The following is a 27892-nucleotide window of genomic DNA, read 5'->3' as shown; positions in this document are numbered from 1 at the left end:
TAATATATATATATAAATAATGTAGTGTGTATGTATAACATTTATAAGTAAACATTCAAATGGATTTCATGAGAACGTGAGTTGCAATCTTAAGTGGTTTTTCCATGTCAAAGCACAATAAATGCAAGTGTACAATTAAGAGACACAAAGTGGAGCAGTGTACAAAGCTGTCATATTCTCTTCATTTCAAAGCACTAAGAAGTGGGCCATTTTCAGGGCATGTGACGACTTTAATCTCACCTCATATCAGCCATGTAAAGCATGTTCCAATCACACACACATTATATGTACACACACGTGTGTGTGTGTATATATATATATACACACACGTGTGTGTGTGTATATGTATATATATATATATATATATATATATATATATATATATATATATATATATATATATATATACACATACACATATATATATATATACATACACACACACACATTTATATATGTGTGTATGTATGTATGTACACACAAAACTATACTCATTTCAAGTCCATACATTTTCAAACAAGTATGTTGATTAGATTGGCAGATTGGCAGTTACAATGTTCAACCCAGCAGAAAGTCAATACAATCCAACAAAAGATGAAGGTTGATATTTCAAATCATTTTTGTGCAAATGTGCTTAGCATTTTGGTATCCACAATGAATTAAAAAAGATGGTTGACTTTGAACAATGGACCTCTAGAGGTGAAGGAATGCACTACAAATAGTATTCCCCCCCAAATTGCTCAAAGTTCTACAATACAAATGTACATGTGACCCAAACCAGAAGCCGAAACAGGATACAACAGCAAAGCCGTGACTATTTTCAAACTGTCTTTTCAAATATTCTTGAGTGCTCTAGTATAATAATAATAATAATAATAATAATAATAATAAAGAACTCAAATGCCCAGGTTAACTGCCTATTGTAAATGATTATATTTCCCTTTTAAATGTAATATTAGATGGTAAAATCTAAAATAAAATATAACTATTAATCTATAGATCTGAACAAAAACATGAATTCCAACTAATTTTCCAACTGATTTTCCCTTTGCTAAATAAAAACAATATAGTGACATGAACCTAGACAATCACTAATAAAAAGGTATAACAAACAAAATTTGTTTATAAATCATGGAATCCATGTGAATGCCATCAGCCAGAGAATTTTCCAAAACAAAGTCTTTTAAGACTGTAGTGCTTATATAAGAAACACAGTTAATTCAGGTAAACCATTTGTATTGGTTGCATTTCCTAAATGAAAATTTTTTAAGAGATCAGAAAGGTAACTGTCATTCATTTCAATTAGAGCTAAATAACTGTTTTTAATACAAGCTTTCCTCCATTAAAAAAAAAATTCTAGCAATTCTAACTTTTTTTTGATGTAACCAGATCTAAAGCATTTGGATTGTTAAGTCATTAGTCATAAAAAAAAACTAATATAAATTAAATATAATTCTTGATCACCTAAACAGACAGGAATGGTTATATTATTAGGCATTAATAATCACCTTCAAGTGAGATTTCTCAGAAACACACCTTGTGTTATTTAAAAATATTAAACACCTGCATATATACAGTCATCAGTTAACAAACCCTGCATTCCAATTACCCAAGAGTGGATCGTAAGGAGGTGTGATTACAGAACTGTATGATTCAAAAGCAACTGCACCAGACCACACCCAAAATATCGGAATGCAAGAATTTCTGGTCAGACACAAACACATGCATGAGTTCACACAGAAAATGCACTTTCACGTTTCACATTTGTTGTCTTGTAACACAATCTGAAACATTAACGACCTTTGACATTGCAATTCCCACGGTTTGGATCGTCACAAAATAAGGAAATGCTTACAAAGAAATGCAGGAGTCATCTAAAAAGAAACCACTAAGCTGAACAGCTAAAGCTGAATTACACAGCCACTAACGGAGCGAAAAAGTGTTACAAACATTCTTCCTCACAAGAAAAAATATTTCCACAGAATTGCTCTTCTTAGTGCAGAGGGAAGATAGGGCGACTTGTACAAGAACACATCAGAGACCATTACAGCGCAGGATTGACACTTAACATGAAGTTGACTTATAGGTACATGTCCACTGGCAAATGAATAAAGTATTATTAAAACCCCATCCTACAAAATCCAGTGGTATACACTGAGAATCCCTTCTAACGCCTAGCTTCAAACTAATCTCTCTCCTTGCTCTCCACAGTGCTTCAAAATAAAACACATTTTAAAACAAATATAAACACTACAACAAAGATGTTGATCAATACAGAATTCACTTTACAGTACTGAGTATTAGACTGGGAAAAAAATTACACAGGCATAAGGAATCCATCACCTCATTATAAACACTATCAACAAATATAGTAGAAAGTTTATTTCGGATTATAGATACTGCTTTAATATAATCTATTTTTGTTATTAATTTTTATTATTATTATTAACTCTGATCTTGTTTTGTTCAGCAGAGAAAAGAAGACGGTCACTGTGAGGAGGCTTTGGTGGCGATGGTGGCCACACAGTGCTGTTGGAAGTTGGGTGACACTGCTGAATTGCAGCCCAGTCTCTGGCATGGACTCTTTAGTCCTTCTTCCCCCTCCAGGATCCATGCACTGCTGCTGCCGCTGCTGCTGCTGCTGCTGTTGTTGTTGTGTGACTCTTCCCCTAAAAGGCTGCAGCACTGATCAGAGACTAAAGCTGGCAATGCTGCTGGTGGAGGTGAAGCCAGTTGTGGAGGAGGATGGTCACTGGAAGACTGGCCATGCAGCACGCTGGTGATGTGGTTGAGGAGGTCAGTGAAGAACTCTGGAACACCCTCATATCCTGTAAAAACATGGAGAGCAGAGTTAGGAAGTAGTCCATTTAAAAAAAAATGTAGCAACCATTCAACAGAAGTTTTGGTTCAGAACATTCGGTTCAACCATGGCTGCTTGCATCTCGGACTCTGAAATTTTCAACAACTCTTAGCAGAATTGCCAGACTGGATGAAGAATACGGCTAAGCCTTTAGAGAGACTCTCAATTAGACTGAGGTTTGGACTGAACCATTCTAAAAAAAAAATGTGATGCTCACAGTTGAAAGGTGAACCTCGCATCAAACCTCCTCACACAAAATCTCAAATCTCTATCTGACTAAAACAGAAGTTCTATTATGATTGCTTTATATTTGGTTCCATTCATCTTACCGTCAACCCTGACCAGTTCATCATCCCCATATCGTAACGCTGCCATCACTATACTTTATTACAGTGTTTTCATGGTGATGAGAAAAGTTTCAGCCAAATGAGCTAAGAAAAATACCACAACAGTGGAATTTTGTTTACTCGACTACTGCTGTGGTTCTGTTCAACAGGCTGTGACTAAACACCAGGGCTAATTGTTTTGCAAACCAAAGAAAAATCTGTATGTAGTGTATTTCAACAGAGATATCTGTAATACACCACATATCACTTACCAGGGAAAGCATTGATGTCAATGACCGCATGTTGGCCTGTCTGGTTGTTGATGATCACGTCAATGCCAAAGAGAGACACTCTCAAAGCCTGTCGCAGAGATGTGCACAGTTCCCTAATAACATCGTTGTTGGGTGGCTGGGACACACCTTCTACATTATCTCGCTACAGAGATGGGAACAGGAAGAGAAACATGTTAATTATGCAGAAACTCTACTTTATATTACATTGATATAAATTAAAATTTCCATTAAATTATATTTACAGTAAATTTTGTGTAATTTCAAAGGGACTTACAGATGTAAGGTCTGAGGATGACTCTGGTTTGGACACGTTATGGCTGTTGAAGAAAATAGCTTTGCGGTCTGAAAAATGGCAGAGAGATAACTTACTAAACTTTTTCCACAAAATGCATCTTTCCCAGAATGTATCTGATGTACTGTATATGGGAGTGCAAGTGTGTAGACAGGCCACTAGGTTGCAGCAGAGACCAGGAGCTGAGTAAAGCAGACTCTGATAAACCCGACTCAGAGCCAGACAGGAGACAGAGAGGAATTTGGATCTGCATGGAGGATTGTGACTTCCAGATGTTTGCATACTGCTAACAGGACTCTTTAAATGTAGCCATGTCTACTTTGCATGACAGCTTGAAATGCATGCAAATGGAGCAGCAGTCAAAACGGTGACTCAGGTAGATTATATTGTGAGCGAGGGAAAATCAAGGGCTTGACCATCAGGCAGAACCTTTACCAAATAAAACCACTTGTCTTCCAGGGCCAGACCAGCTAGTTGTATGTAAGAACAAACTCCTGTAAATTGGCTTTCAGGATTATATAAACATTGCAGGCTATCTAAAAAAATAAAAAAGCTGCTCACTACAGAATGACCAACCCATTAATACAATATAGAAACATAATCAGTGCTGAAGGCTCACCAGCAGGACCAGAAGGGAAGTTCTTCAGGGAAGGTCTTTCCACCACGGTATAGGACTCACCCACCACAAACACCTTATACAGCACTGCATTATGGTTGATGAAGCTCTGTATCACACAAGGGGGCTTCACATCCTTCAGATCCTCATCACTAAAGATGATAGCCATCTGCAGAGAGACAGTGTATGAAGTGTGACGCAGCAGGAAAGCTTGTAATCATGCACATATTGATTAGGCTAAAAGTCAAGCAAAAGCCATCCTGAAGTGTTTATATCTGCCTCACTGTTATTGTTTCGTTAACTAATTAAGAGTAATATTAAAAAAATACTATATTGGTACTGATGCAGAATCAAGTTGAGAATAATGAGGGATTGGGCATGTTCGGTGTGTAAATATTTGCTAACCTGTGGTTAGCTTCCACAGATTAGAGAGGTTAGCTATAAAAAAAAAAGGTGTCTTACCTCATGGGAGTTGGTTCCGTGTGCTACTCGTGTTTTGCAAACTTAGGGATAAAAAAAAATAAAGACAACATGTATAAAGTGTTAATGTACAATTAAAAAAAATGTTTTACATCTCAGCAGCTTGCTTTACAATAAGTAAAACAAGCAGCCACTTCCTGTGTTCTATTTTCACAGGAAGAGGAGGGACTTACTGAAGGGGAATGTAAGACCATGCTGCTTGATCTGTTCCAGCGTATCTGGACCACACTCACTGTTCAGCACCATGAATGGAGGAGAGCAGATCCTCTCATCTATAGAGAGAAATAAGAGTTAAACTAATTCTATACATGTCTCATTATGTTTAGCTGAATTGATTAATTCATTTTTGCATTACATCAAATATGAGGAAAATAAGATGCTCTGTTCTGCTCCAGCAGGAATGTGTTTTTTTTTTTTGGCAGGAGCGGATGTTACCCTGAGTCACCCTCATGAAACAACCATAAATTGCCTTTTCTGCAAGCTCCTCAGTCATCAGTTCACCCTCTTCCCTGTTTACACTGGTGGCAGAGGAACAATGACCACACAACACTGAGCCACGACTCCCTCTGCATAATACAGGAGCCAGCCAATAGGGCATGTACAAGACAAGCCATGAGTTCAAGGCTTTGTCTGAAAATACTGTACTCTCACTGTTCTGCATCCTACTAGCAAACACTGTGGTTGGAATGAAAGGAAAGAATCGATATCTCTGAATGTGGAGTCGTTTTGCTCAACACAACACTTTCGGGGGGGGGCCCAAATAAACTCCATTACGACTAATTTACTGACTAGTTACTGCATACTCTCAGAATAATTCAACATGCCTGTATTTAAAATGTGAGGATTTGATCAAGTCAATGGGACTAAGATTTAGCCAGCTACAGGACTAATGATATAAAGCCAGACCACTAACTATAGCAAGCAGGCTGTGTGTAGTCGATCAAATACCCACACTGACAGTGAAATAACCAAACACTTCAACACTAGTTATCCACCACTCAGTTATCATCATGTTTATAGTTAGAAGAAACTTTGCAACTGGGCAACAATACAGTTTCCACAATAGGGATAAATGAAATGTCACTAGCCTCCTGACAAATTTATAAATACTAATAAAGTGTCAGGATCCAGCCCGGACTTTGTCCATGTGCGTTTGTTTATGTACGGTGTTCACGTGTCTGCCCCGCCCTTGTCTCTTCCTCATGTGTTAATTGTCATGTCTATTTAGCCGTGAATCCTTGTCGTCTCTAGTCACGTCATGTGTCATGTCTGCTTTTGTCTGTGTCCCTGTTTTGTGTGTTTTATTTATTTATTAGATTATTTTTACGCTATCCTGCATTTGGGTCTGTTTTAATCCCCGCATTGCTGGTTATCTAGAAAAGAACAACAGCTAAAACTTTATGAACTCTGAATCCATGTTCCTGCTTGTCCACATTATATCGGCTCAGTCACTGTTTTTCTCCTCTGTCTGCCTGCGTGTCACCATGTAGTCTGGCCTCCTTCATGCCTGAAGTTGGAGGATGATTAAGTTTGAAGTATCTGAGCTGGTGTATGATCCATGTGTACACAATTCCCACCAGCTCCAAGCTGACACACCCGGCACTGAATTACTGTCAGGAACATCATTTTATTTTGTCTTTTGACTCAATAATCTTCTCATTTTTAACAAGAGTGCACACTGTAGCTTTAGTTAATCCTTTATTAACGCAATGACTTGGCGCTATTGTGGTGCAGTGTGCCAGAAGATGTTACCGGGTACTCGCATACCATCCAACAGCAGGGATTGTTATCATCACTGCTGATAAGGATGTTTCAGTGGGAAGTGCTGATACCACAATCATGACTACAGCTTTATCAGACGGCAGAACGATAAGATCACCATGCACACTAATGTGCCTGTATATAGTATTATTGGTTTTATACTGCAAAGTACAGGCTTTGTATTAGTCACTATGAATCAAACCAAAATGTGGAAGGTTATGTGAAAAGGTCTTTTTAATAATAATGTAATTTTCAACTAATGTCTTGCTCTAGCAATAGTACTATTCACACATCTTTGAATGACAACAGAAGTGAAACCCATATAAATATATCCAATCAACTAAAGTCATTAGTTGGATTATACTCAATTTTTCCCATTACATATAATTTGCAGAATTAATAAATGCTCTTTGTTTAAAAAGATGCCAACAGCAAGTGTTTAACACTGCACACTTTACAGGCGAGCAGGAGCGAGCGCTTCACTTCCTGTTTCGCTGAGCTAGGTGCGGTGCTGTTGAATGATTATCAATGTTCCCCCAAGAAGTCGAAAATAAAAATAAAAGTCCACTGTGGTTTTCTTATCAGAGCATGAACATGTATCCAGCAACAGAGCCTGAGCTTTTGTTCTGCTACTCTTGAGGAAGCTTACATAAGACTTTTCATGCTAGCAAGCAAAAACAGGCACAGACAACATCCTATTCTGATAAACAATGACAAAGTAGAAGTTTCAGTGTGAGTATGCAATAATTTTACAGATTTTTGTTTTATATATTTCCTCACATACTCTGAAGAATTCTGAAGAAGCAGTGTACCCTGTATGCAGCTATTTGTTAGTCAGTGTTTTAAATAATTCAGTTTAAATAATTTTATAACCCACTTACCAAAAATGTCGATATGAGTAAACAATCCGAATTCAATGAACTATTTGAATTAGAAAAATTCATCAACTCTGCCATGTTAGGACTGGGACTAAAATTGTTAATCCTTAGTATCAACCTCCATCTCTGTCTAAACACTAAACAGCTCTGCAGACCTGTAAGAACCGGCTGAGACGTTTACGTGACATTTGCGGAATGTTTACCGGACGTTTGAGAAGACGAGATTATGTCTGGAGTTCTGGCCAGATTCTGCTAAAACACTGGAATGGAAGACCCAGAGGCTGACTAATGGGATCTAGTAGACCTAAACTTTGTGTTTGAAATCAACATTGTATATTTTATGTTCCAATGGATGTCTTAAAATACACCAACACTTTCCATTCCTTGACTGGCCAACACACTCCTAGCTTCTCGAACATGCAAAACTCACTGTAAAATAAGTGGACAATGAGATTGTGAACTGGACTATTGAGATAGTGTCATAATTAAATTTTTCAGCATTCTACCTCAGATGCATCAAGGCTTAAATATTATCTCAGCAGGTGGTGTGCCAAAATCTTCATGTGTGAAAAGAGGAGTTTATTTGACAAAATTCTGATTCATTTGCTTTCACAATATATTCTTTTACAAGAGATTTATCATTTAATACATGATTAAAAATCAACTTAAAGCTCAATGTTTATATAATGTTTGTTAGTTGTTCACATTAAGCTTTAACATATATATATATATATATATATATATATATATATATATATATATATATATATATATATATATATATATATATATATATATATATATATATATAAGAAAGAAATCCAAACGACCATGCGTGTAATGTTAAACAGGAAATAAACATTCAGCAGGTGCGGCCAGAATCTCATCGCCTTCCAGTATATAGAAGGCAGTATTTATATAAATATAAATCAGTAAAAAAATAAACATAAATATAAATCAGATCCATTTTGTTTTAACCTCCCTCAAGATATGCAACCAAATTTTGACCAAATTTGGAAATTGTCATTCCTTTTTTGTTTAAAATGAAGGCTCAGGAAGATTTCAGCAAGTACTGAGAGAGTCTTTCTGCCTGAATCAGAATATCACAAGTGTCCAAAATGAGTTATATAAAAGTCTTCGGCAAAGCATATGAATGTTCTGCTTTCCGTGATATCCAAGTAAAATCGAAATGCCTTGAATGATGTGTGAGGATGTAAAACTGTAATACTCGACTTAAACCCCTCATTCACAGTGAAATTACAGCAGTATATGTATGTGTATACAAATATTACCCAATAAAATATTGGCTGTTTCTGTAACAGAGACTGTAAACATGTTCTCCATGTTAGATTATATAATCAAGATGCTCTAAAGATAAACTTGCAGTTAAAGAACATGAGATTCTGCTCAGCTCTGTGTTATGCCTGAAGAAAATAGGTCTCACAAGCTAAAGAAAAGGAGGCAGACTGTTAGAATGAATGTACTCTACATACTTCATTTGAATTTAATTCGAAATTCTAATTATATTTGTAGCTTTTCTATAAATGACATAACTGGTGGCTTTTAACTGGTGCCAGTGTTCATGCTCTGAGTTCCATCCATCCAGCCATCTATTTTTTGTACTGTATATAATACACAGGGGGAAACTGGAGTCTATCCCAGGGACTCGGTGAACAAAGGCCTAGGACACCCTCACACAAAATAGTGATTAAAATTTCCTTTCGGCAACTGTGTATAATCAAGTGGACTTGTGTAACAGGAAGTAATTTCTAAATTAAGTATAGATTTAATATAAATTCCTTCCTGACAAAGCCATCAAATGTTCAATGATTGACACGAGTGCAAAGCCAACTGAAGCAGTGGCACAATCAACAGCAGTCCCATATATCTCCAGGCTGTCAATGTGGGGCCGTCCTCAGCAGCACTTTCATGCATATTGTATACAAGTGTGGCTTTTTTTTTTTTTTTTAAATATGTTAATTGTTGTGTCTTGTGCTGCCTTCTTGGCCAGGTCACTGTTGTAAAAACCTTTTTGAATTTAACCTTAATGAGTTTTTAATCCTGATAATACAAAGAATTCTACTACTACTCATAATTGTCAGTGATACACAGCCCTGTTTCCTCCAGTTTTGTAATAAAACAAAGATTTTATAAAAAGATTCATGTCAATAGTTTTCAAACCTCTCTCAGTGCAGCACGACAGGTCTCCCCTAATGAGCTAAAGTATGCAGTATTGCAGGCTGGCCAGCTTTGAAGGAGACGATAAACAGCTGGATGAAAAGACAGCCAGAACATTCAGACAGGATTTCTTGACACTCGATCTTAATGAAGTTTTAAAAAAATCCTTGCAGGTCTTCCTGTTGTGAAGCAGATATTGAGAAATGGCTGTACATTGTTTAAACCACTGACTTGACATCCACAAGCACCTGATGACTGGCATGCTTGAATGTATAATACTATAATAACAATATACTATAAACAATGTGACCGATTGCTTTCATGATGTAAAAAAACTGTATAATGGTATTCAAAAATTAACATCTCCATTACCTCTAGTACAAGCAGTAACATGATCAATATCTTAGTGACCTTTCCAAGATGGTTCATAAGAGTTTGAGGTATTTCTTCTGATGCTTCCTCAAGCTCTTATGAACCATCCTGGAAAGGCTCACTCGTCATTTAAGATGTAATTTTCCAGTCTTTGGTCCCAGGTATTTTACAGCAATCATTCTGCTTTCATTATAGACATACACATTTTCTTTACAGCATTTGAATAACGACAGGGCTGATAAAACCAAGCTGAAAATTAGCACTGTTGTATCCTGTGTGTAACAGAATGGCACACAAAAGAAGCTTCACAAGCAGTGACTTTTATTTTACACCAGTTAGGTATTTTATTAGGTATTAAAACAGAATATTTCAAAAATAATTTAAAAAGAATAATAATGGGGCAGTCTTGGCCCAAGTGGTTAAGGCTCTGGGTGTTGATTGGAGGATTTGGCCTCAAGCCCCAGCACTGCCAAGCTGCCACTGTTGGGCCCTTGAGCAAGGCCCTTAACCCTCCCTGCTCCAGGGGTTCAGTATCATAGCTGCCCCTGCGCTCCGAAACCAACCTCCTCAATCGCGATATGCAAAGAAAATAATTCCACTGTGCTGTAATGTAATAAAGGCTTCCATGCCACCAAATTAAATTAAATTCAAATCCAGTGCTGTTACTTGCATCTATAGATTGTGTGGCTTTCTTGTACAGGGATATTGTTTCAGGTCATTTTCAAAGTTTTTTATAAATTTTATAAAGTACAGAATACTCATGGCTCTCATTGTTTGTTGCAGTTTGCTTGTGCTGGTTACTTCTGTAACAAATGTAGACCCGGATACGTTCCCATTCGTGGGAATTGTTGAACAGTTCTAGTGAACTGAACACATGCCACAACTTGAAGGAATTTGGTACCATGGTACACTTCCCAGTCTGCATGACAACTTTCACATTACCAATTTTTCATTCAAAATGGACTCCGACCCAGATTTTGTCCCAAACACAGTCAATACAGTATGGTTGGCCACCCAGACTGATTTTTAAGAGTTTACATAAGGAATTTCCAACATAAATGATTACTCTAAGGCACTCTGTTTAAAAAAATATTTGCCCTCATTTGCAATGCTTACAAACCCTTATTTTGAAGCCACTGACTTCCCTCACCTCCATGTAATTTATGCAGTCTATAATAATAACATTTGCAGGAAGAATACAAGAAAATAGAATTTGCTACTTCTCCATACACACAAAAAAAACTTTGTGTTTAGATCTGTAACACAAAAATACATCTTTAAAAAAAAAAAATCAGCAAATTGAGTATACAAAAAGGAGCAATCATATCCTTGAATTGCTATATTTACACATACTCACATACTCTGTGCACGTAAATTGAGGATTATGTTTAACATTGTCAAGTACAAGTCTGGCCTTTTAAAGTGCAAAGCTCTTTGCCATCAGCACAACAACAGGAGGTCAGCACAGGAATCACATAAACACAACCGGGGGAAATGATTTCAAAAGTATATGTTATGCTCTTGTCCTGTCGAGTCTCCAGAGACAGGACAAAAGACAGGAATGGGCAATGTTTAGGCAGAGCAACGGTGCACTCAGAATGAGTCATATGGAGGAAAGCCTGGTCAGACTCACTCACTTTTCTCTGCAGAGAGCCACTTATCTCACCACAAGACCTCTTACCAGAACATAGCTGGAGTAACCCAGAGCATGTGCACCAATACAAACAGCATTCATCATAATGGCTTGTACATCTGTATGGACTACAACAAGTGAGGTCTCAAAAACACCTCACATTTAAACATCTGCACACCATACACCACACACCCCTAAAGTAAAGCCGTGAATGGGTGACAGCAAAGACCTTCCACAAAAGCCGTATTGACATCAGTAGCACACGGTGTTGTTTCTCTGTACCATGAGTTTGAAAAGGGAATGAGAAGAAAGCTGATGATATCTCTGTTCTTTATTTAACTACTCTGAGCTACACAGTGATGGTGTGAGGTGTACCTGAGAGTAGTGCATTCATTCGCAAAGAATAATGTAACTCGCAAGATTAATATTAAATATTCAGCAGTCATAAACGATGATAAATCCCTGCACAGCGTGCACTTCAAACGGTTTCTTACCTTAATTACTTAACATGACTACTAGAAAATTATATGCATGACAATGATATGTGAGAGAGGAGCAGAAACAGAATTTAGTTACATAACCATCTGCCATGTGTGACTGGAGGGAAAGGACACACAGAATGCTCATAGACAAATTTAGACACAAACACCCATGTATGTGCAGGTTTGTGCCAGTTCAGGATTCCTTCTTCTGGAAAATATTTCTGTTGAAACCCACAACGTAGACAAACACACACATACACGCGCACAGATGAAAAACCAGAACAATGTGTGTCGAGTGTGCTTAGCACCTACACACGCTACCGACAACAGTTTCAGTCCACCTTGGAATGGATGCTACAGGTGTTTAGACAGTTTAAATCAAACTCCAGTGCATTTCTGCCCCCTCTGTAAGGTGTGAACACAGCCATGGACCAAAATAACTGGGTTGTTTCGGTCTGGTTGCAAGAAAACTATAGAACAACAATTGTAGGAAGTGAATCCAAGATGCCGTGTATTTTGGGTCACGGGCAGCAGAAGCTACTAAACTGATACACAATAAGTAAGTAAGCCAAAGGATGTAGCTGTAGAAATGTGATTTTGTTTAGGATTTTTGGCTTAACCAAGACAATAAAATGAGAAAAACAAAAGAAATGGTTTAGAATTTCTGATCAAGTAAACAAATGAAGTATAAAGCTTAAATACTGTGCTTTCCTTCGATTCCTTTTTCTGTTGTTGTTGTCCAGAATGAAGCATTAAGAGTTTTAGTAATACTTTTTCATCCCTACAATTAATTTGGTTTGTTTATGTGCACTGTAACAATCACTGTAACTGAATCAGAATAAGTGTGAAAACACACTGCAACTCTACCATACAAAAGATTATTTAGTTATTATTCCAAACAGATTTCTTTGCTTAGTGATTTGTCAGAAACCTCAGAACAAAATCTCCCAACAATGTTCAATTTTCATGGTCATGAAACTCGTCAGTGAGCCCGAAGGTACAAATGTGGATGCACAGAGTCATGAAAGTGATGATGTTTAAAAAAAAAAGACAGAAAAAAAGGAACTGACTATACCTTGCATGCAGGCCTCTATTCGGTGGACCAGCTGGTATGACTTGCAGCGGTCAAGCAGTGTTCTGATGGCAGGGAGTGGGTCCAGAACTATAGTCTCAGGGTGAGCATCTATGTAGTCCTGCAATCCAGAGGAAAAGGTCACATTCCTAAAATATTTACCAGCTAGGGTCCGCTAGCTAGTTTATTTTGTTATCATCTCCCTAGAAAATAGCACAAATGCACAATAAATAGACGATGGCCATCAGCAATGAACAGTGCAATTATTTAAAAATACTATACTGTAATACAAAACTGCACCGTCTGTGAATACAGACACATAGGCATGCACATAATTACATTCACATAAATACAGACATACACACGTGCGCACATGCACGCACACACTTACGCACGCACACAAAACTCTGTTACATCACTCTCACTTTGCACAAAGCTGTCATCTGTAGGAGTTTCTCTTTTCTACACATCCTAAAAGAACAAAGTCTCTGTTAGAGCTCACAAACACAATCCATGATCACACTGCTTCTTTAAGATATGAGTAAAGCGAGTAAATGAAGAAAGTGGGAGAAACAAAGAGAGCTGGGGAAACTGTCCTGATTAGGATGCCTCTATAATGTCTTCACACTTCCTATTTTCTACTATATTATGAAGTCGTATATAATTCCACCATCTCCCACACCCTTCAGGCATGTATCCACATGTGCTGTTCATGCATGTCTGCCATCAGCAGGAACATCAGCATGTACACACCAAGCCACACCACAAATCCTGCCAGCACAGATCCAGAGCAAGAAAAGCGTTATGTAAAAGCAATCATGCTGATGTTTAAAAAAACCTACTCTCTCTCTCTTTTTTTTAATGAGAATGACTTATTTTTATAGAGGATGTTCCATTACCAGTTGTAAATGAAATGAATTAGGATTGTGCTCCTGTGTTAAAGACTCTTCCTACTCTATTTTGTTACTTCTCTATTCACACAATATCTCTCTCTCTCACACACACACACACACACACACACACACAAAAAGTGGAAGTCATCATCTAAAAGGTGAAAAAAGTTTGACCACTTGGTGCACAGAACAAAACAGTATGTAATTAAGTCACCTTGCAGGTATTTTTTAAATCACAATGTATGTATATTGCAGGTTTTAACCTTTTTTTTATTATTATTATAAAAAAAATATAATGTATATAAATACTGTATATAAATGTCCCAAATACATTTTGAAGATGCACCAACTTAAGGCAACATCCATCCATTTTCTGTACCAATTATCTTACATAAGGTCATGGAAAGTCTGGAGTCTATCTCGGGGGACTCAGGACACAAACCTGACTACAACACACATCTTTGGACTGGTGGGAGGAATCCAGAAACCCCAGAGGAAACCCCGAAGCACAGAACAAACATACAAACACAGTGCAGAGGCAGAAATGAAACCCCCAACCCAGGAGTTCACTAAGGCAGTTTGCCACACAGTCTTGATTATTACTTGCGCATGTATTTACACAAAGAACAGTGCAGCACAAACCATGTTACCAAACGTTCTTGTGCAACTATCCTATGTACAAAAGAGGTTGTAGTTTCAAAATCGTACAACTAAAAAGTCCTCAAATGACTCGGCCTTCTATAGGTAACTTCTAGTGTGGGATTGTAAACCATATGTGAAGTACTCTTGTATATCTGCTACTGTACTTAAAAGCATAATGCATCTTCAACATGCACAATGTACACTTTCCCCTTTCCAATCCAAACTAGTGTTGTCCACTAACAGCTAGGATCAGTGCCACACAGTCAAGCTCCCTTTTAGTGCACTCTCCCTGCAAAGAGTTATACTTTGAGATAGGACTCCATGAAGCAGGGCAAACATCTACTTCCTTATATGTTCATAAATGTAGCACTATTCAGTTGTGATGCATGATAGATTGGTCCCAAGTGTTACCTAGAACTCACACTGGAGTCCAGACATAAGCGGCAGTATGTCTGGAGCTTGAGCTTTCTATCCACTCCTGCATGTTCCGGATGTATTACTGCCACAACATACACACAGAACTTCAGTTTTGTAAAGAACATGAACATATATCTCGCATATCTAAGAGGTTCCCCATGATCGTGGAATAAAAATCATTACTAAATTCTTTGCTTTGTACCCAGCTTAGTCAGAATGTAAGTGAAATAAATTAAAACAAATAAACATGAAAGGACATGAACAGGTCCTGAGTGGCACAACACAATGAGTACAAGCACCTTGGAATCATGAGCGATGTGTGCTATAGTTACTACTTCTGGAGATTGTATTAATGATTTAAAATTTATAAACATTGTGTTAATTTGTAAGGATTATCATAAACAAAACATTTAAGAACCATAAACTTTTGATGATCACAGAGATTTTTTTTTTTTTTTTACAATAATCCAAAAGCCGATGGGAAGCTCCTGTTGGAAATGTGCTAGCCTAGTGTTTAAGGTGTTGGACTACTGATTGGAAGGTTGTTTGTTTCGAATCCCAGGTCCACCAAACTGCCGCTGCTGGGCCCCGGAGCAAGGCCCTTAACACTCCATTGCTCAGTTGTATAAAAAGGAGATAAAATGTAAGCGTTCTGCCAAATTTTGTAAATGGAAATGTTTTGTTGAGTGAACCAGGGTGATGCTTACAACATCAACATTATAAATAATAATAATAATAATAATAATAATAATAATAATAATAAGGATACTAATAGAGGTAAAATAATGGTAATAACAGTATGGTAAAAATAAATGGTAATAATAATGGTAATAACATCAATAACAAACAATTCCAAAATATTTTTTACATTTTTATACGTTTACAGTCAGAGCCAAATATATGGGGCTGGCTTGAAGAAAACATGTCACGCCTACAGCACTCTTTGAGAAGGGAGAGCTGGCTGGTGAGTGGAACTTAGTAAGAGAGAAAATTGGAAGAGGGGGAAAAAACCAACCCATCTCTTACATCTAATAAAGACTGAACTACTGGTTTAAATGCAAACATCATTAATAAACATTTAGTGCAAGTGGTCCTTTAAGAAACATGTTAGATACTTCTCCAATTAATTGGCATATCAGTCCCTTTACCAGCATATTATTCTTAACGGACATAGTTAACATGCACAAATATTATCTGAAAGGCATAGACGCATAACAAACATGGGTATTGTGGCCAGTTCTCACCTGCACACGCTGAACCAGTAACAGGGACTGGGTGTCGTTCTGGTCCGCCTCTAGGATCAGATCTGTCAGCTTGTGGATGATGACGTCTAAAGGTCCCTGCTCCTCCAGAGGCTGGCTCAGGTCAAGCTGAAGACAGAGAAGATACATCAGCTTCACAAATACTGAACATCTGTAGCAAAATTACCTGGATTTCACATTATGCTAGAACAGCTGCATACGCCAATCCTTTGACATGTACTTCTTTGATTAAAAAGAATATATCAACAAAAGAACATCTATATTCATTTCACAATTTTAGAGGTGCTAGCATTCAGATTCTGTCTAGTGCATGTATAATAATAGTCCAGATGGCATTAGATAGCTGTAACGGAGATAAAGAGGGCTGTAAAACTGAAATGTACACTGGGTCGATTAGGCCACGCTGAGCTGCTCAAGAAAATGGGTCACACACGGCTAGAGATACAAGACGTGTCTGAAAGCGATACTGCATTTTTCTTCCCAAGAGCCTTCTGTAGTAAAGTTTAGTCACTTATTGACCCAGTGGCACAAAGTGAAAACAACAGATAGGTGTGACTCATACCGTGTAAACTGTCAAGAAACTGCCAAAACCAAGAGGTACTTCTTGTACAAAAGATAGCATTTTTTTTTAAATCCACCAATCCATATTCTTTACCATTTAATCTGCACAGGGTCACAGAGCTACTTTTACAAAATTAAAGTGGCCCAAAGCTACTCGTGTTTTTATTTTTAATTAACATTTATTCACATAACTTATTACCATAATCCAAACCAGCTGAATAAGCTATTTTTGTGTAAACTTAAAACTTACAATATGCCAGTAATGAACGGTCATATTTTGCAATAAATCATTTTAAATTCACATAATCAGCCATGTTAATTACTGAGTTGAGTTAACTGATTTAACAGAGCGGGTTTGTATTTTTCTCAGATTTCGTTCATTTACATGGATTCTCCCTTTGTACGTACCCAGAGGGCGGGAGGAAAAAAAAAGAAAAAACACCTTTGATACTGAAAGTAATATTAAATTTGAAAACACTGACCTGATTGTGTTAGATTTTTATGTGAGTAATAGTTGTATTTCTATGGCATTCATACGCATTTGTACTGAGAAATATTAAAGTACTATGAAACACCACCTGCACTTATAAGAAATATCTACAGCACACTCATCCTGCATCTTCGTGCGGCAGGATACATTCAACGGTTTTGCTTTGGCAGTTTGCTAGCTTTATTCCTAACCCTGGCGAATCCCCAGCAGCTTCCAAGCTGAATGGATCTGCCATGTGTTTTATTTTTTCTTTATGCAAATTACTTCAATGTATAGATGACAGATTTAAGTTTATATAACGCTTCCATATACGGTCTTGGTTCTAGCTGTGTGATGCGCATGCACGTATGATTTGTCCGGGGGGCAGATTTCACTGGAAAGGGGGTTGTGATGGGGCATGACAGACAGGTTTATATATATATATATATACAGGTTTATTGTGTTCATTTATTTTATTGAGTTTGGAGACCGCTGGCGCACACACACACACACACACACACACAAACACACACACACACCAATTCAGATATTCCAATCAGCCTACAACACATTTCATGGATTGGGGGTAAAACCGGAATATGCAAAAAACATGCAAATTCTGACATGGGACTGCAGCAAATCAAATGCTCAGCTCCATAGGTGTGAGGCCAGAATAATCACCTATAAGCTACTTTGCCCATTCTGTATGAACACTCAGAGCTCCTGTGAATGCATACTGGGGAAGGCGACTGTATAAACGAATAATTATTTAAAATAAATCCTTTTTTTTGTCTTGTTTTTTTTAAAGGTCTCATTTGCATACAAGTGTATGAACCATTGTGGCTGTAGATGTGAGAGTCTGTGGCTTGCTGTTTTAATGCTCATCTGCCGACAGGCTGTTATTCACTCTGCTCCGTGTTCTCCTAATCTCCTGCTTACATCAGTGAGAAGGGCCAGCTCCAATCCACACCGTATGTGGAGTGGAGAGAAACACACACACACACACACACACACACACACACACACACACACACACACACACACACACACACACACACACACACACAGCTCTACTTTGACACTTCTTTCCATGCAAGGACTGTATTATACACAACACGATCACTCCGAACACACAATTCACAATAATCCAAGCTCCTTTCCGATGTACAATAAATACAACGTCTCTTACTTCTTAACTGAATCGGTGGATTTGATCGGTGTGTGATATTTTGTCAAAGCAGTTTTTTGATCTGACGTCAGTAACGATGGTTAACATGAAGCCGTGCTCGCTCATGTATGCACGACTGATGATTTAATTATGATACAGATGATACGTAGGGCAAGCTGACACACCATGCAACACAAAACAGCAACATCTGTGACCTGTCCTTGACTGCAGAAACGTGTCGAGTCTCTCGATCTCTCCTTATTCTCTTACGTCTACATGTCTACATGCAAATTTCCACCGCATCAAAGCTAATTTATCTGTGTGACTCTTTTATCTTCTCTCCTTCTTCAGCTTCATCCCCACAAACACATTTATCAGTAATATTAATATTATGCACATGGAAAAATAAGCTGTGAATGTACAAGTCCATAACCAGATGGAGAGCAAGTGCATGTTATCTGATGAGTCATTCGCCTCCTCAGAAACAAGGTGCGGAAGAAGTGGCCAACGAGGGCTCTGAAATAAATTCATAGAATGTAAATTTAATTTACAAAATCTCGTCACACATTATTATTATAAATATGCTCCGTTTTAACACGAGCGGGTGATGTATGTGTGCTGAAGTCCAAAATAACACAGGGGCAGAATCCACGTAGGAGAAGAGGTTAAAAAACAGAAAATTCCCCATCTGTACTGATGCCATTGCTCTTTAATGTTTCCCTTCATAAAATATTCACACAGCGAGCATGTATTCATATTTCATAAGCCTATATTAGCAAATAAGCAGTCCAGTAATAAACAGACCAGCTTCACAAGATGATCACACAAAAACAGAACAGTGTGCTGACAAGGGCTCGGTGCTCCAAGTGAACTGATTGTTTCACCATGTTGTGTTCAAAAGTCGATCAGAGAAAAACTGTAGACTTCCTGTGGGTTTATAGAAAAGTCATGAGGTATAAAAATACAGTGAGGTCAAACACAAACAGGTCCAAAAGTCTGAGACCACACGGAAAATCCGATACTGGAACTAAACAGAAGGGTTCGGATGTTGAAATATTTAAAATGTAAATACTAGTATACTAGTATAAAAGTAAATACTCAACATTCTGCACCATTTCTGGCTCTCGATTTTTAAATGGAAGCAAATGTGTAATATTGATCATGGTAATTCGTATAAGGTCAGATTTTCCCCGTAGCTAAACTCTTTCATTGACGTGTATTCAGACAACTCTGATTAGATTTGATCTGAAGTCTGCTAACTTTTGGAGTCCGTGCAGCTCGAGTGTACACGGTCATTAAAGCAAAGAGGGAGCTGCTGAATAATACCTGTGAAATTCATGTAAATATTATAAAGATTATTTTAAAAGTCAGTCAAATGTCAAGAATGCACTCACCGGCCACTTTATTAGGTACAGCTACACTCCTAATCATTTATGCAGTAATCTAATCAGTCAGTCGTGCAGCGGCAGAACAACGCAATTAGACCCGACGGATAAAGGTCATGGGTTAATGGGCTGGTTTGTGAATTTCAGAAACTGCTGATCAACCGGAATTCTCTCACTCAACAGTCTTTAGATGTTACACTGAATGGTGATCAATTGACTTTAGAACTCCACTGTAAATAATGAATAAAGTGAGAATTGTGTTTTTGCGAAGCTCTGAATCGTGTTCTGAGATGACAGGAAGGAAATGACGAAGAGAAGAATGACAAGGGACCTCCTACACTGCAGCTTTACTGGTGAAAACAAAAAAGAAAAGGAAAAAAGAAGGATCTTAAACATAGATAATGAATTTCTTATGGAAAATACCTATTTTGTTCCCACATTAAAATAACCATCGGTTTCTATTTTCTTGTGGGAATGGTCAGTTTAAAGAAGTTCACAAGCAATGACATCATCAAAAATTGACCTCCCCGGTTCAGTAAATGTCAACTATGCACATCAGAAGCAGATGTGCTGACAGTCAGAAGGACAGGACATAAACGAGTCACACAGCTACAGTTCCAGTCCAGAAGACACTTCACAGATAACGCTAGCTACAGATATCCCTGCTGAATGATTTAAAAATAATTCATATCTCTCAGCTCTCCATGGCCAAGATGAACTGTTGTGTCTCCAAGTACACAGACAAATCCAAGGACAGATGATTGGTGCTGCTTGTGAAACTGTGCGAGAAGTCCAGGACAGGGTCTTTGCAGCGTCTTGGAGAAATCCTTCATGAAATCTGCACAACTTTTAACAGGAATTTGTCTGAGTAGTGTCTGGATTTCAGCCACTACAGGAGATTATATGTTAACAGAGTTTAAAAAATATTGTCAACTGCACAATTATTGGAGATTGTCAGGATTATTTCCGGTGCATTATGAGGAAGTATACAACCAAAAGATCAAAGTTTCAGTGCTGTGCAGTTTTAGATTTCGATTCATTTTCGAAGCCTTGAACCTAGATGCCATCATCATGAACACAAACTGTTCATGAAGTGCAGAAAAGAAACCAGATTTCAGGTTAATAACTTGGCAGTAAATCCTTCAACAAACTAAAAATATTTGGTCTACACTGATAGGGCAGTTCACATTAAACTAATCTAAGCTTTAGATTACAGTAGAAATGTTCACTATGGAAGTTTCTTCCCTCTTACAAACTTTTACAACCTGAAATCTTGCAAGAAATAGTTCTACTGGAGGTCTCATCAAAACTCTCAGGGCACTTTGATTGTAACCACTTTGATTGTCTTGTAACCAGGTCTGTATAAAAATCACGAGTACCTAAGCAATCTGTCCATTATTGCAAAATGGTGTTAAAATAAAACTCCAAAAATCTCACTCATTGCATGCGAGTGCTAATATTCGCTCGCGGTCAAAATAAAGGCACCAATAATTCCGGTGTTTTGAACTTTAGCAACAGCAAAGTTTCGGATGTTATCGGCGGCCTTAGAAAAAGTAATTACACAAAAGTATTGAGTGAGTCTCATTTATTTGAGATGACATTATTTTGGGGGAAAAGAACATTTCTTACCTGCACCACCTCTATGCCTCTTTTCCTAAAAGAGAAAAACACAAAGAAGAAATTACAATATAACCCTGGATACAATTACCCATATATTTTTACATTAAAAAGGAGGACTATTAAATGCCCTTTTTTATTATCACTATAATAATATACATAAGCACAAAACTCCAAAAGAACCTATAAACCAGCAATAGGACCTTTCAGATTGAGGAGCTTTAGAGCACGAGGACGGACACAATCTTTTAATCCGCAGTAAACGTACACAGCGGTTCATTCCACAAGCTGTGTTCTCTGTCCAAGTGTCATTTATCAAACAGCAGGACTCCAGTCCTACATTCAATTATACAATATTTCAGCTGCTTACTTTTTACATGAAGATAAATAATACCTAATGTCTGTCACCTAGCAACACAATAGCAAATAAAAAGAGAGAAATAGTTACTGGATACAGGGGGGAAAACAACATACATTAGAAGTCAAGCTGAGAAGTGTCAGATTTACTGTGAAGCATGAATCCGACATGTCTCCAGTTTCATGGAATGTAATGATCAGAACTTTCTATGAGATGAGGACAAACTGAAGTCAGGTTTACTGGATATTACTGCAGTGTTGAACTCATGTATCCCGAACAAAGTGGTGTGTGAGCCACGTTTCAGCATGTCAGACTTATGCTACATTCACACCTACAGCGACTTGCAATGACAAAGCAACTGGACAGCATTCGGTTTCAATGAGAGCTGGTAACCTACGTCCACATGAGAGACAGAGGCCGTTGGTGATCGAATAGGGCTGTGTCCAGGGATGAAACAACCTTGAGAAAAGTTGAACTTTATGTAGATATGGAGCAACGTTGTGCAGAAACTACCAATGGGAGCGAGACAGTACGTGATCCATGGCAAAGAGCAGACACTGCCTCTCCTTCATCTCCTATGTTATGATGCAGGTATCCACCTCTAAATTTATATACAAACACCAACTCTCCCTCCAAAATGTTCCACTTTAGCAGTAAGAAAACCGATTATGAAAGCCGGTTGCTCCACCAGCTGAGAAACACTATTACTTGGGCAATCAGGAGTAAGACTGATACTCATACTGACCACTGGACTGGAGTCCAGTGACTGGAGACTTGCAGCAATAAAATCACTGTTAGTATGAACACAACACTGACACTTTTTCACTGGGTTGTGTTTATCTGACTTTCTCTTAATTTGATCATTTGCCAATTCTCTCCTACTAGTTCTCACCATCACACAGTCAGTCCAACTGGAGATCACAGGGCAGCTGAACACACTCTGAAGAGAGCTCCATCAACCATCTCCATGTACTTGAGGTCACAGATGCTTCCCATTGCTAAAGTATTGCCATCACTATAAACCAGACAGCACAGCCAGTTATGTTGTATTAGAGGAGATTCAGTCTCCTGAAGAGACCTCTGTTGTTCTCCTCATGAATTTTATCACAATAACCAAATAAGCAGCAGAACAGTAAGATCATTAGATATAAGCTGTATCCCAAATGACATACTGTGCACCATGAACACTACAGTATAATGTAATTTTAGAATTAGTCCCTATTCCAGTATACATAAAGTTAGCATTGAGCTCATGAAGTGTCCAACATTCACTGGTATTTTCAGCTTGAACACACCTCACACTATACAAGAATATACTACATTACCACTTTATACTACAAAATGGCTTAGGACAGTGCACAAGTATGCAATATGAGACTTATCTCTAGTACACGGGCATATCCTCAGGCTTATCCTCATATCCTCAGGCTTCTTATATTTCATCTAGCAGGCATTTTTATCCAGAGAAGAAGTTGTCGTCTTTATTTTTGTCACATAGACATTAGAGCACAATGAAAGTGTTTTATTTGCATAACCCAGCTTAGTAAGTTGGAGTCAGTGTTAACTATGATAAAGTGCCCCTGTAGCAGAAAGGGTTAAGAACCTTGATCAATGCCCCAACAGTGGAAGTGGTGGGGCTTTAACCCCAACCTTTTGATCAGCAACCCACACAGTGGGATTTTTATCCAATCAGGCAGAAAACAAGTGCAAGAATGGAGAAAGAAATGGTTACTCAGTGTCCAACAGTGGCTCCCATGCAGAACCTTAAACACCGAGTTACTACTGCGTCAAAGAACCAGGCCAAGCCGAGATTTGTCTTATTTACTCAGCAGTTATAAGCAGCTAAACTATACTACTACTTTAACCTTGATTACTTATCATCTTTTTATTATGCTATTAAAGAGCATAACATAACAAATAAAATACATTCCTTAATAAATATTAATACTCCAGGTATTGCTTCCAAAGATTAACCTACATTTCCTCTATAGAAACGACTGACTGTCGTCAGTCACACAAACCACGACACGACACACAAACATCAGTTAGATGAGTATAAAAACAGATATACTTCGCTGCTTAACTGTTTTCATGTAAAACCAGGCTATAATGAACTATTCTTTATATAACAACATGTTAGTGTATATTAATACAGTAGCCACACCTAAATAAATCATGTGCATCAAACTGACACCACGAGACGGGAGCATTGAGAGCATGTTCATGATCCTCCTATAGCTGTTCTTTCCCAACAGGAAAACAAACTGCACATACCACCAAAGCTTCCTCACTGTTCAATGAGACATTTGGTTAATACCAAGCAAAATGTTTAATGACTCCAAACATTGATCTTTTCCAGCTCTGTGGCTAAGATATAAGAGCTGCATTTATACTGCAACTTGATACTACAGACTTATTCTGCTTACTGAGTCTGACTATTAAACACTATCAGCACTCATGAGGAACTCAAACAAGCTCTGAGTGGTTGTTTAAAATAATCTACTATTATATGCTGGGAAATAAAGAAATATGTTGATCATGTTCTTCACACTTAAACCAATAAAGCATACTGTAGTAGGAACTCACCTGTCTTGTGTTCATTTAATGATTGTGTGTATTGCAGAGTTTTATCATGGGGAGTAAAAATAGTATTACACACAGCTAATATGAGAATAACAGGGGATCTCTGGTGACCTTAATTCCTTTATAGCATACTTACATCTGTTTATACATCCTACTGCACACACACTTTTAGTGCTTAGCTTTAAACGGGTTCAGCAGGGATCCCTCATCATCAGCTGTCTAAGACAGGAGTGGAACTTGAATGAAGTGAGCATTCAGTATGTTCAGGGTTCAGTACGTTCCATGGTTTTCTAGTTGCCCTGGCTACAAAGCAACTGTCTAAAACAGCTACTGGGTTAAGCTTCAGAGTGTGTGCGTGCGTGCGAGAGAGACACTACATTCATGGTCAGTCCACCACAGTTTTCTCACTAACTTCATCACATATTCTTTTCCCACAAAATATCTTAAGTGTAAACAAACGGCAGATTTCAACAAAAATAAAGTAACCCTGAACTCAAATGCATGACTTAATTTCCATGTTTGCCAACACAGCACAAAAGATTGTCAGTTAAAACTTAAATAAGAAAGAGATAAACACGGAGCATTACACATCTCAGGATGAGTCTTTGCAGAAATCATGCCGAATATGCAGAATTACAGAATTGTGTGCTTATTTTAACACAACACTGTTTGCTTGATCACTTTTGTCAGTGTGGATTCAAAAATACGCAGATATTCAATTCAACACTGTCATCCAGGGACTGACAAACGCTCACTGCTCACAGAGTTCACATTGTTCTGATCCCTTCTCTTCTTTCCCACCCTGCGCTCTCTCTTTCCTGCACACTCTCCGTTTCTGAGTTAATCAGAGCCAATGCTTGTTCCACACATTACATAACCATTCATTGAGCTGGAGACTGATACAGTGGGATACAGCTTGCAGCGTGACACAGAGTTAGTCTCACTCATACAAGCATCCAAATGTGAGTTTCAGACACACCGCATCACACACACACCATACAAATGCACCCGCACCCGCTTTTGTTGAGCCAACAATTCTGTTTGCTCAGGTTTCAGTGGCCACAAAAAATAAAAAACACAGCACACAGCACCTCGGCACAAAATCCACCCTTCACCTGGCCTTGTTGCTGCTTACTCAGGTTTCCTTTGCTCTCATTCCCTGAATGCTGACTAACATGCTATAGTGAATAAGCCAATCAACATACATGACCATAAAATACACAACTCAAGCCATACTACATGATGATCCTACACAGACACACTGGGAGCTAACCTACAGCTTGAGGAGATTTCGAAAATGTTTTGAGGATGCAGGATAAACTTTAAAAGGATAAAGAAATTGCTGCTGCAACATTGATATTTTATGAACACAAACAAGATCTAGGATCATGATGATTTAGAGCTGTGGTTCTCAATATGGGACTAGAGCCAAATAAAGTAGTTATTACAGACTTTATTGACTGGTTCTATACACATGCTTTCTGTAGCCAGTAAGGAGTCTTGTTTAATGATTTTTAGCATACTCTTCCTTCAAGAACACTACTAGTTACTACTACTGTCAGCAATACAGAACGACCCCAATGCTTAACAGTTACAAGGTTTCTTTTCATGAAATGCTGCTCTTTTTTCCCTCAAAATATTCCTTTGGAAACATGTCTCTGGTTTATCTAGATATTGCTTTGTATACATCAGATATTGACTTTTTATGAGAAGGTTGCAAGTGAGATTCCTTCTGATGGCTCTTCCATGCAGATGATTGTGCAAGCAATGCTGCAGAGCAGAACGGTGCACTATGTCTCCTGTGTCAGCTAAACCTTCCTGTAAGTCCTTCCTGTCAATTGAGGGTTTTGCTTTGGTTTTCTACCCAGAATATCACAACTTTCTCTGAATGTTTTTTGGTATTGTTTTGACTTCATTGGTTTCTTAATGACATTTCAGACAAGTTCAGTCAAATTGTGAGCTGCGAGCAGTTTGATATCTTTTGATAGCCTTCTTTTGCTTTGTAGGCCTTAGTTAGATTCATTTTCAGATACCAAGTCTGTCCCTTAGAGAAGCCTAATATTGCAGTGTCTGACCTTAATATCAGGTCTGAAGATCCTGAAGATTATTTCTCTCGTTCGGGAGCTGTTAATCCTAATGACGATTCATTACCTGCCAAAAAAAGTCCTAATGACTCAATAAAGGCACAAAGAGCCAATTAATTTACCAACTTTAATAACTAAGGGTGTGTTTATTTTTATTTATTTTTTTACTGACGCATGTAGTAATAACTACATTTATGAAATATGAGAAAATGTTACCAGATGTAAAGCAACTACCATTAAATAAATGTGTTTTTCTAAATTCCTTTTCTGCAGTGGATCAGTATTCCAGTGAATCAAATAATATTTTATTGGGCCAGGGGTGCAATAATTTTGTATTCACCTGTGTATTTTCCTACTGTAATAATATATAAATGATTATTGTATTTATATTCAAAATAAATTCTCTCCAATCATAAAGGTTTTTACTCAATAATGGGTTACTGGCTGCAAAATATTTGATCACCTTTGAGCCAGGTAATAAAACACAACAACACTATTTCTGTTACAACATTGTGTAGGAACCAATGATGTGTAAAAAACAAAACAGTACTGCACATGATGATAAGAAATGCCACTAAATCTGATGACTAATCTAACAGCACACTTATGTGATTTGTCTTAAAAGGGAGGTAAAATTAAATTACAATCCAGCCTCTAAAGTTCACTGTGTCATTTGTTTGTCACTGATTACATTATATTCCTGTTACTTATGATCAAGCTTCTGTCCATTATGGTAATGACAAATGTTGACGTTTACTTGTCATGATGTGATGATGCTACATTCACGTGCTCCTTAGCTTTAGGTTTTAGGTAACATAATGTATCTGTCACTGGTAAAATGATGATCCATCTTCCTCCAACGCAATGTGTGAAAAGATAAAGGTAATTACCAAAGTTGCACAATTTGTATACGAGGATAGGAACAAAGATGTTCAGCGCAGTCACCCTTAATGGAGTGTAATTCCGGGAGCATGTGAACGCTGCATTACATTGTATCAACAAGTTAACTGTCTCTTATTGAACGTGCATCAGAGTAACAGGTTAATTATGACCAGGTTAATGTTGTACAAATCTTACCTGCACATGTCGGCGAAAGCCAGGAAATTGAGTTTCTTCACCTTCTTCTCGCTGAGCCAGTAGCCCACACGTTTTCCACGCAAAAACGTCTGCATGTCTCTCCGTTCAGACGTGACCAGTGACTCAGTGTTAG

At 37.8% G+C, this 27892-nt stretch overlaps 1 protein-coding gene across 1 annotated transcript; it reads right to left on the bottom strand.

Annotated features, from left to right (window-relative positions):
• Window positions 1-209: 209 nt before the first annotated feature.
• On the bottom strand, window positions 210-27892 carry itpk1b (inositol-tetrakisphosphate 1-kinase b). The gene is made up of 10 exons (XM_027172261.2): window positions 27760-27892; window positions 21670-21694; window positions 16440-16565; window positions 13247-13364; window positions 5041-5139; window positions 4850-4890; window positions 4391-4556; window positions 3754-3821; window positions 3459-3621; window positions 210-2828 (listed from the first exon to the last, which is right to left on the bottom strand). Exons 1-10 carry the CDS (start codon window positions 27852-27854, stop codon window positions 2488-2490), a joined length of 1242 nt encoding a protein of 413 aa, XP_027028062.2. The 5' UTR covers window positions 27855-27892; the 3' UTR covers window positions 210-2487.

The sequence above is a fragment of the Tachysurus fulvidraco genome, chromosome 12 (assembly GCF_022655615.1).
Source record: "Tachysurus fulvidraco isolate hzauxx_2018 chromosome 12, HZAU_PFXX_2.0, whole genome shotgun sequence".
Classification (NCBI taxonomy): Eukaryota; Metazoa; Chordata; class Actinopteri; order Siluriformes; family Bagridae; genus Tachysurus; species Tachysurus fulvidraco.
Note: the sequence above shows the minus strand (reverse complement) of the source record. Positions and strands in the feature narration are given on the sequence as shown.